This window comes from Stegostoma tigrinum, chromosome 13, assembly GCF_030684315.1.
Source record: "Stegostoma tigrinum isolate sSteTig4 chromosome 13, sSteTig4.hap1, whole genome shotgun sequence".
Classification (NCBI taxonomy): domain Eukaryota; kingdom Metazoa; phylum Chordata; class Chondrichthyes; order Orectolobiformes; family Stegostomatidae; genus Stegostoma; species Stegostoma tigrinum.
Genome location: NC_081366.1, coordinates 70901921 through 70913025, shown reverse-complemented (window position 1 = coordinate 70913025; position 11105 = coordinate 70901921). Strand labels below are relative to the sequence as shown.

General features: G+C 43.1%; 1 protein-coding gene across 1 annotated transcript; it reads left to right on the top strand.

Moving 5' to 3' along the window:
• The first annotated feature begins 876 nt into the window (after positions 1-876).
• LOC132210457 (interleukin-12 subunit beta-like) lies at positions 877-10813 on the top strand. Its single transcript, XM_059650527.1, has 7 exons — positions 877-962; positions 1461-1712; positions 3547-3655; positions 5836-6029; positions 7071-7261; positions 9790-9983; positions 10700-10813. Exons 1-7 carry the CDS (start codon positions 887-889, stop codon positions 10722-10724), a joined length of 1041 nt encoding a protein of 346 aa, XP_059506510.1. The 5' UTR covers positions 877-886; the 3' UTR covers positions 10725-10813.
• The last annotated feature ends 292 nt before the right edge of the window (positions 10814-11105 follow it).

Below are 11105 nucleotides of genomic sequence, written 5' to 3'. Positions count from 1 at the left end.
CATAGCAACTCTTGCCTCCGAGTCAGTGGGTGTTTTGATTTGATTTATTGTTGTCAGTGCCTAAGTACAGTGAAAAGTTTTGTTTTGCATGCAGTACAGGCAAATCATAACATACAGATCATAGCGTGATTGAACAGTGCAAGGCATATGAAGTTACGGCAGCACAAGAGGTATACAAAAGCAAGATCAACATTAGATTTGAAATTTGAGAGGTCCATTCAGGAGTCTCATAACAGCAAGGAAGAAACTGTTCTGGAACCTCTTGGTATGTATGTTTAAACTTTTGAGAACTGAGAAGGTGCTGCACTGTCAGGGATACTGAGCCATCGCTCAGATGCCTCAAACCCAGGTTCAATGTGCTCCCTCAGGTGACTATATGTAATTATGCAGCATTGGTTTGAAGAAGGGAGGGGAGATCTTGCCAATGTCATAGCTGCCAACTATTCCGAAACTGAGATCACTCAGATTATCAGCTCACTATCAAATGGCTCTTTGTGGGATCTTGCTGTGCACAATTAGCTGTCTTGTTCCATACATTGCAATGGTAACAACATTTGGAAAGTACTAAGTTGGATGTAAAGTGCTTGGATGTCCTGAAGTTGTGAAAGAGGCTATACAAACGCAATCAAAAATTGCTGGAGAAAGTCAGCAGGGCTGGCAACACCTGTGGAAAGAAAAACAGAGTTAGCATTTTTGAAATTATAGAAATGTAAATGCTTTGTATTTTATTATTTTTGCTGTGTGGGATGCAATGATCATATCATATCAATGTGTATTATATCTTCAACTCTCTGACTAGAACGCAGTGAATAATTCTTTTGATCTTTGCTGTAATGTTTCGCTGTTTGGCTCATGCTTATGATTGGACCTCATGTCTTCTCTGCAGATGGTTGGCCGTTTGTTTCTTTGTTTGTGGTTCTTATCCTTAACGGCGACGGTGGAGATGGCATTTGAGGAGAAATGTAAGTAATAGCCGTGTGTTTTTTCTTTCAGTTGCTATTGGTTTTGATTACTATAATATATGTGAATAATAAAGGAGTTCCTCCACAGCCCAAGACCTAGGGCACTTTCAGGTACAATAATATCCGTGTGTTTTGATAAATGGTGCTTGTTACTATCAGCAGACACTGTCTGCCTTTTTCTCAAATACACACTGCAAAAAGTTGACCTTTGCGGTACTGCTGCAGGCAGCTCTGGAGAAATTATTCTTTCTGTGTGGTGTATGTTGGCTCACGGCTGTCATTGATTGCACCAAACCACTTTACCCTTCGCCTGCTGGAAATGAACCCACAGCACCATCCCTTAAAATGAAATGAAGGGTAGGGTTTAATGAACAAAGCATTCCACATGTGACAAAGTTGCTTCATTTTCACATACAGGCAGATAACCTAAGAACTAGTGTGAATTTTTAAACTTCAGGGCTTTCTCATATATATTATGTATCTGCTTTTGTTTTTCAGACACTATTGTAAACAAGGGTAATTATAACCTGAGCTGTGATGCCTCCCCTGACCAACTGCAGACTGGAATTCACTGGCGACTTAATGGTGTGCCGCTCACCAAAAATGCCCACTCAAACGAGCTCAGCTTGGAAGTGACAGACAGGCCTGACGCAGGAAACTATACCTGTCATGCCAATGACACAGCAGAGTTATTAAAACACTACTACATACTCATCAACGTGGGAAGAGAGGCTGATAAAATACTCACAGGTAAGTGTACACAATCTTTCTGGAAGGGACCGTGAAGCTGGGAGCAGTCAGTTATATTAGCGAATGCACAGCTCGTTCTGGCCAGACCATGCTAATTTGCTTTTGGTAAGAGATTCACACACTGGTGCCTCAAATGGCATTGACATTTGCCAGCAAATAGTTGGCAAGATCACAATACTTGAGTGAGAGTTTAGTTGAGAGAGGTTTGCCTGTTGCTTATATATTGCCTGGCATATATTGCCCATATCTAATTCCCCTTGAGAAGGTGGTGGTGAGCTGCCTTTTTGATATGAGACACCTGTAATTGCTTTTAGGAAGGAAGCTCCAGGGTTTTGACCCAGTGACACTGAAACAAGTGTTATTTTTCCAAGTCAAGATGATGCATGGCTTAGTGGAGAATTCGCTGGTGGTGGTGTTCCCATGTGTCAGCTCCCCTTGTCCTTCTGGATAGAAGTGGTCATGAGTTTGAAAGGTGCTATATTAAGACCGCCTGAATTTCAGCAGTGCATCTTGCAGCTAGCACACACTGCTGCTACTGAGCATCAGTGCTTGTGGATGTGGTGCCACTCAAGTGGCTGCTTCATCCTGGACGGTGTCAAGCGTCTTGAGTGTTGTTGGAGCTGCACTGTTCCAGGCAAGTGGGGAGCATTCCATAACAGTCCTCGCTTGTGACTTTTAGATCGCAGATAGGCTGAGCCAGAAGGACACTTATCACAGTATTCCTCGCCCCTGACCTGTTCTTGTAGCCAAAGTATTTATATGGCTGGTCCAGTTGAGTTTCTAGACAATGGTAACCCCAACTGATATTAGGGGATCCAATAATGGTAACGGCACTGAATAGCAAGGGATAATACTTTGATTTTCACTTGTGGGAGATAATTATTTCCTGGCTCTTATCAGCCCAAACCTTTATATTGTCCAAGTCTTGGTGCATTTAGAGATCACTGTTTCAGTACTTGAGGAATCATAAATGGTGCTGAACATTGTACAATCTTTGGTGAACATCCCCACATCTGACATTTTGATGGAGCATCTGGAAAAGGTCGGGCCTAGGGCACTACCCTGAGAAACTCTTGCAGAGACGTCCTGGACCTGAGATGACTGACCTTCAACAACTACAACCATCCTCCTTTTCACGAGATATGACTCAAAACAGCAGAGATTTTACCCCGATGCCCATTGATTTCTGTTTTGCGAGGGCTCCTTGATGCCACACTCGGTCGAATGCAGCCTTGATGTTAAGGGCTGTCACTCTCACCTCCCCTCTGGAATTCAGCCCTTTTGTCCATGTTTGAACCAATGAGATCAGGAGCTGGGTGGCCCTGGCAAAACCTAAACTGGGCGGTCACTGTGCAGGTTACTGCTGAGCAAATGCTGATTAATAGCACTGTTGGTGATGCCTTCCATCACAGATGATAGAGTAGACTGATGGTCCGGTAATTGACCAGGTTGGATTAGTCCTTTTTTTTTGTGTACGGGACATACCTGAGCAATTTTTCGTATTGTCAGATAGTTGCCAATGTTGTATCTGTACTGAAATAACTTGGCTAGAGGCACGCAATTTCTGGAACGTAAATGTTCAGTACAATTGCCAGAATTTTGCCAGGGCTTAAGGCCTTTGTAAGATTTTCGCTGATGCTACGCTGGTACATAAACTTACATGAAGTTTATTTTGAATACTCCTGAAATATATAGGAGTTGCCAAATGTTAAAGGAACATAATCTATCTAAGTTTACCTGTTACTAAGCCGATAGTCAAATGACACAATGATAATGGGTGACTAATAATTGCTGCCTATGAAAATCCATTTCTTAATTCTGTGCCTACTAACAGAAACAAATGGAAATTACATCACATGTCACGCAGAGCAGTTTGGTGGGAATTTCACCTGCTTCTGGAGAATGAGAGAAAAAGCCACTTTCTCAGCAAGCTTCTACCGTGAGTAAGTAAGCCCATTTCAACAAATCACCTATCCAGTGATGCAGAGTATAGTGTTTTCTCGGGAAGCAATCCTGTTCTTTGCAATGCCCGTAAGCAGAAGCAATATCTGTACAGGTGCCATTCGTCACTTTGAACAGCAAATCCCTTCAAAGTCTCAGTTGGTAGGAGAGCAAGTCCATTGGTATTACACTCACACGCCAATGTGCTTGTTGCAATGGTCACCCTGTGAGGTCTTTGAGCGAACAGCCAGAATAAAGGGGTATTGTGGTGAAGTGAATCATCAGTGGCTCTGTTAATTCATCAAACATGAGGGGTGGCAGAGGGAGAGATACGCAATGGAAGAAGGTATTTGGGTGATTATGCTGAAGAGATGGAGTTTTGTCATAATCATTTTGTTGGATGTCAGCTCCAAATGGTCATGTGACCTTCATATTCCTACATATACCCTTTTCTGTACTTTTCTGTACATACTTTTGCACACCATTGTTAAAGTTAACCCAAGCAGTTGCCAATCTCATTCAAGTGCCGCCATTTTAAATAAGCACCAATTGCCAACAGTCACAGTAACACCAAATCCACAATGAAATGTACGCTTTTTAATTCTGTACGAAAGTCGAAGTTTCAGCCCATTAATCCATCACATATCTAAATCAGCCTCAGTGCATACTTTTCTCCCCTAATCAACACGTTCAGAAACTACACACCTCTGGACCAGATAGGACTCGAACCTGGCCTCCCAGTCTGGGGAAAGGGACTACCACTGTGCCGCATGATGGCCCTGGTCAACCATAGTTTCAATCAGGCAATCTTTTTAATTTTAATTACAGCTACCGCTGCATTTAAAGAAAGAGAAAATATGAGCAGGTCTCAATGGGGAGAGTTTAATCACTCAAAAAGTTTATACTGAAAATGCCAGAGACTGGTTCTATTTGGCCACATCTGTTTGCAATATTGTGGTTTCTGTTTGAGATCATGTAACTGGAGGCCACTCATATCTAAATTAGACCACAAGGTCAGTTTGTGACCAGGTTCCAGGTCTTTCTGACCATAAATGTAGAGGAAGTTCAAGGCTGGGAATTGTCATTCTGTGAGTCTGTGCTAGAGTTTGAATCCAGTTCTTGAGAAGCTACAGACTCCTGTACAGTGTATTGGGTGTAGAACACCCCCACATGGCAGGCATTTTAATGAGGTTGGAGAACATTGTCCAATAATGGAGGCAGTTATGTCTTCGGATTCAATGCAGAAGACTGATTCCTCCCTTGTCTTCTCTTAATTGGGATCACTTCAAGGAGAAACCGATCATTATGAAGATCACCAAAGCAGCACTCAATCAATGTAAGTTAAGAGTAAGAGGTCTCCCCCGAAAATAAAGATAAGGAGAATTTAGTTCTCCTCAGAGAGGTACTAGTATGTGGACTTATTTCCTCAGAGTAGTGAAGGTGGTGTCTCTCAATTTATTCACAACAGAGTTGGATAGGTTTTTGACAGCCAAGGGAGTGAAGATTAATGTGGGGCAGAAAGGAAAGTGGGTTTGAGACTACATTTATATTGACTTACTGAATGCAAAGCATTTTGAAGGACTTAACAGCCTGATCTTGCTCCTAAACCCTTCATTCCTAACTCAAAGTCAAATAGTTTCCAATCTTTCAATCCCTGATCTTGCTGTTTTCATTGTGTGCGAATGCTACTCTCACCAAGATGAAGGATGTTTGTGCAGAGGGATGGTCAGTGTTACACTCCTGTCATCACTTTCAGAATTACTCTCACTCTAATGGGTTCATTAGTTCTTTTGGAAAACCCACTCTCCTTACCTGGTTGACACATGACTCCAGTTTAACATCAGCATGTTCGATGCTGAATTGTCAATTAGATGTGGCATGGCAGCCCATTCTGTTGTATCAGAACTGCAAACTCACAAGATGAAGACCCACCATATTCTCAGATGCTGTCCTTGCCATGTTCTGGGAATTAATCACAGTAAAGTAACCATGGCTTGATGTAGCCACAGAAGTACATCTCAGCTCAGCTGTATTTGTGATCCCACCCTGCTGCACCAGCACAACATTTCCCATTTGCCACCCCAACCATGCATTAGCTGAGATGGGTACCACATGTTGTTTATTTCCTGGCCTGTACACTGCATGTTGAACCAGATTTCATTCTGTTTTCCCTGTGTGACAGAGGTTGGAATGGAGACTCCAAGGGCTGTGTCCTGACTCAATGCAAGACATCGGATTGCACTGTCCAAGCAAGCTGTACTGACGAGACCTTCTCTCCATACGCTGAAGAGCTGAGGCAAATCACCCTCACAGTGGAGGCAGCTACAACTAAACGATATGAGAAGCACACAAAACACTTTTACATCCGAGATATTTGTAAGTATAGGCAATGAAAAGACATCGCTTGTAAAAGTAACTAATTTTTGGTCATTGAAGCCAACAATATTGTCATTCCTAGATCCTTTTATAAGACCGGGCTATAAAAATAATCCATCCTCAAATTTTTACCTGGAAATCTTGAGTGAATGACCCAGTGTTTTCTATCTAATGCTGCCCCACACAAATCCAGGCTTTAAATATGAAACTTCTCATCCCTGTGCTCACATCAATGGCAACACCCTATCTCTGCAACCCAGGAACTCTCTCTGAGACGTTTGCTTTCTCTGACTCGAGAGGACATAGATTTAAGATCAGAGGTGAGAGATTTAGGAGGGACTTGAGGAGCAACTTCTTCACATAAAGGATGCTGCATGCATGGAATGAGCTGCCAGGAGAAGTGGTAAAGGTGGACACAGTTACAGCATTTAAAAGATATATGGACAAGTTCATGAATAGGAAAGGTTTGGAAGGATATGGGCCAAACGCAGGCAAATGGGACTAGTTCAGTTTAGAATAACTGGTCAGCACGGGCGACCTGGACCATAGGGTCTGTCACAGTGCAGCACATCTCTATGACTCTAGCCATTCCCTTCAAGGCAACAGTAAAGCATAAAGGCTTTTCATTCATGATGGATGTCAGAATGAGGGTGGGACAGGGAGAGATGGGGAGGCCATGATGGTGTCCTTTGCAAAGTGCAGATAGCACTCAATGGCATTGTAACAGAAAATCTCGCCATACTTCCCACACCCTGACCAAAGACACTGCCTGGTCTAGTCTGAAAAAAATGAGAATAGTCACCTTCTTGGTGTCTAGGAAACCAGAACCTGGAAAGAATGAACCCTTCCTGGACAATAGGAAGGTTGGAGTATGTGGTAAAAAAGAAATCCAATGGTAACAATTGAGTTTGAATGAGATGAAACCCTTGCCCAATGGATTCATTTTACTTTGGGTACCAGGAAGGTTAGGCACCACATTTGGGTTAAGGAGGGGGAGGCATCCCTACACCATGCTTATGGCCCCTCATGCTTTCCTTTCAGTAAAACCCGCTGCTCCGAAGAAACTCACGACCCTCAGGAAGAACCACAAGTTGAAAATCGACTGGCAATACCCAAATTCCTGGAACAGTCCTCACTCCTACTTCCCACTAATGTCCCAGGTTAGCGTCGAACTGACCTCCAGGAAGTGCAAACATAAGAAACCCATCAGGACCAAGGATTCATCGGTTGAGGTACATTTCAGGATGAAAGTTCTTAGCAGAGTAATCGAGAGGTGTAGTAATGTTGACATTCACCTAAAAACAGGAAATCAGTTGCATTTCTGTGGAGCTTCAAGGTACTATACACCAAAGTGCCACTGTGCTACTGAAGTGGTTTCTTTTGTAGCACTGTTGCTGTTTTTAGCATTAGACAGTTTGCACATGACACGGTGGCGCAGTGGCTCAGTGGTTAGCACTGCTACGTCACGGCACCAGGGACCTGGGTTCAATTCCAACCTCGGGCATCTGTCTGCGTGGAGTTTGCACATTCTTCCTGTGTCTGTGCAGGCTCTGTCTGGGTGCTGTAGTTTCCTCCCCCAGTCCAAAGATGTGCGGGTTTGGCCGATTCTCCATGCTAAGTTGCCCATAGTGTCACAGGGATTGGCAGGTTAGGTGGGTTAGCCATGGGAATTGCAGGGTTAGGGGATTGGGTCTGAGTGGGATGCTCTTCAGCGAGTCAGTGCGGACCCAATGGGCCAAATGGCCAGCTTCCACACTGTAGGGATTTTATGACAAGCTGCTACAAAGAGCAATGATTTCGTAATCATATCACCAGTTTATAGTGATAGCAGTCGAGGGAGGGAAAAATTGGGGAGAACTCCTCTGTAAATTGGTACCATAAAATTTTTGTCATCTACCAGGAATGGGGCTTTGATTGAACACCTCACCTGGAAGATGGCATCGGCAACAGTGCTGCCCTCAGTGCATTGCCCCAGGTGAAGGCATAGTTCCCACACAAGATAAATGAATACCATGCAGTTATATTTTTGAGGGCTGCCCTCTTTCTCTTTGTAGTCAATGTTCGTACAGTATCTGCCTGAAGGCATATTATAGAGAGGGAGGATTCATAGGCCGAGTGGTCTGTCTCATGCTACATTTCCCAAAGTTCCATTTTGACCTTCTGTACATCTGCCTCATGCTTGAGTATTGGCCCTAGTGCTGTTATGATGAAGAAAACCCAAGCAATGTTGTAGAGGAATACCTCTCTCAGTGCCTTGGGTGAAAATTTAAACTTGAATTATCAGCTTAAAAATAAATGACCTGGCCATGTTGTTGTGTGATCTTGCTGCATGTAAACTTACATTCCTTACATATAATAATAGCTACAACTGAAAGATGGTCAATTCAGTGGGAAGCAATTTGGGCTTCCTGAGACCCAAGCTATCATATAATTGCAAATTCTTTCTTTGCTTTCTATGAAACTGCAGTAATTTTGACAGGTATAAAATGGTATAATACATAATAGAAACAGTAGATGGCAACAGACACACATTAAACACGTACACAAACACACATATGGGGTTGACATTGCTAAGGAGTGAAATGGCTAGAGACAGTACGATGCCTCACAAATGAGAAGCTCATGAATTTTTCTGCCATGGACTTACCCCTCACCCAAAATAAGAGAGGGACAGGGCTGAAGGAGGAATTTTCATTTTGAGTTCCTAGCCATTTTCTATTACTGGTGCTAACTTAATAACTGCACCTCAAGACACTTGCAAAGTAATATTAGGAAGCGAAGGTTCTTAAATTGTTAACAGAATACAATAGGGTGGAAGCAGTGAAACTGTGTTCTCTGGTGATGGAGTCCACCAAGATGAAAGGACATCATACAGTTAGAACTAGGCCCTTTGGGAATGAATGAAGAAACAGTTTTTCACTCAAAAGCAGAATGAGAACTTTTGAATTGAATTATCTCCCAGAAAGCCCAGAACCAGGGGTTACAATTTAAAGATACAGGGTAGTCCATTTAGATCTGAGATGAGGAGAAATGTCTTCACTCAGAGTGGTAAATCTGTAGAATTCTCTACCACAGAAAGTGGTTGAGGCCAAAACATTAAATGTTTTTGAGAAGGAGTTAGAAATAATTATTCGGGCTAAAGGGATCAAAGTATGTGGAGGGACTGTCGGACAGGGCACTGAGTTGAGTGATCAGCCATGATCAGATTGAATGGTGGAGCAGACTCAAAGGGCCAAACAGCCTGCTCCTGTTCCTATTTTCTCATAAGCTGTCGAAACTAAGAGTTCAAAATTCATATATCCATGGTAAGTTATTCTGATCTAGGAAGCACTGGCTGTATGGGTGATGGTGGAGGTAGATTTGAAAGAGCAGAGGATGGAAGTAATTGAACAGCTCTTTCAAAGACCCAGCAGGGCCGTGGTGGGCCAAACAGCAGGATAACTCCGTGGAGCTGACCTGGAGTGGGTCACAGTGTCTGAGTGCCCAGAATATGTCCCTTTCTCAGTAGCAACACCTTGATCGAATCCATCATAGGAAGTTGGAAAGGGTTGTTCTTTTTTTGTTGCCAATTGATTAGTCAAAAGGAAAAGGGAAGGCAAAACCTGTTTTCAATATAGGAACATTTGTAGATTAAAGGTTAGGCTTGATTGTCACGTTAGGCCTTCACTTGGCCTACAGTGACTCAGCAGTAACAATAATACTGAGTCAATCTGTGAAATGGTATTCAACTGATGATTAGTTTGTTTTCTCCTTGTTATAGTTGCTGATCCCGTGCAGAAATGTCCCCCATCAGCTGAAACGTCACCAAAACATCAGCTGCTTCACTGAGAGTTCGAGCGTGGAGTTGTCAATCAACAAGAAGAAGTCTCTCAAGATCCATAGGATATGTGTCCGTGTGAGGGAGCTGTTCTTCAACTCCACTTGGAGTGATCCCATTTGCAGCGATTGCCGAACGTAAGTGATCGGCAGAGAGGAGATCGCCTTTTAAAGGTGATCTTCATGATTGTTAGTTAATGAACGTTTGTGACCACCCGCCCCCAAATGCTGCCCATTTCTGACAGTCCAGCAGCCACCCTTCACTTGCCACCATTGTGTGGATGGTGAGGAACCATTTTCCCCAGGTGGAGAGGGGGTGGGGTGGAGGGTGGAGTCAAGCCCAGAAGAAGGCTTTATAACCCTTACATTAACCGTGGGCTATTCAGGGCTAAAGTCCAAAAGCAACTGAACACAGAACAGGGAAAAGAAATCTTGAGCTCCATCCTCCAAAGACCTACCGAGATTCAAGATCAATCAAACACTCCAGGAACGATAGGTTTCTGTTTCGATAAAGATATTATGTGTTGCAGAGGCCAGATATGTCAATGGCTTTCAGAAACGGATCTAACTGAATGGCACAGGAGGCTCAAGGGGCTGAATGGCCTCCTCTTATTCCTCGTGTTATACAGGTAGCGTCCTCAGAAACCACCTTCTACTTGTTTTTCTGAGGTAGAGGCAGATGGTGCCTTACGGTTTTAAGCCTGCATTTGAAATGCTCACTGGTGACACCGGTTACCCTGAATTACAGTGTACAATTCCCCAACACTAAGTGTCCCCAGTTTGATGTGTGCATACCTCAGTGAAACCTCTTCAATTGCGAAGATCCTAACAAGTTGTTAATGATCTGTTCACAGAAAACTTCAATCAGGAAGCTATTGAGGCTACTGGAAGTCTGGGTGCATTCCTGTTTGATGTGCTCCATGTCACAGTGAGACCCAACACTACCCTCAAGCCAAGACTTCGTATAAGCTAGAGATCCTCAGGAGCTGCCTTGAAGAAATGGATTATAATAGAGTCTATATTCTTTATTTAATTATTGTTTTGTTATTATTACTTCCTAATTTATTCAGTGCTAATATGTTTTGTAATGACATTTATTTATTTAAAATAGTTTCTCCTGTTACACTGTACTGAGTGGAGTGAGTTGGTACAAGAGCGTATCTGGCTGTTGGGAGGGAGAGAAATTGATTGGGATTCCTAACGCAAGTCATTATCCACACCCCCTTTCTGAACACTGTTACTAGCAGGTGCAGGCTCAAC

Excerpts from the sequence above, each read along its gene's own strand:
- LOC132210457 (XM_059650527.1), top strand. The coding sequence starts at position 887 with ATGGTTGGCCGTTTGTTTCTTTGTTTGTGGTTCTTATCCTTAACGGCG. Across the intron at positions 3,656-5,835 it reads TCAGCAAGCTTCTACCGTGA|AGGTTGGAATGGAGACTCCA; the intron begins GTAAGTAAGCCC and ends CCTGTGTGACAG. Across the intron at positions 7,262-9,789 it reads CCAAGGATTCATCGGTTGAG|TTGCTGATCCCGTGCAGAAA; the intron begins GTACATTTCAGG and ends TCCTTGTTATAG.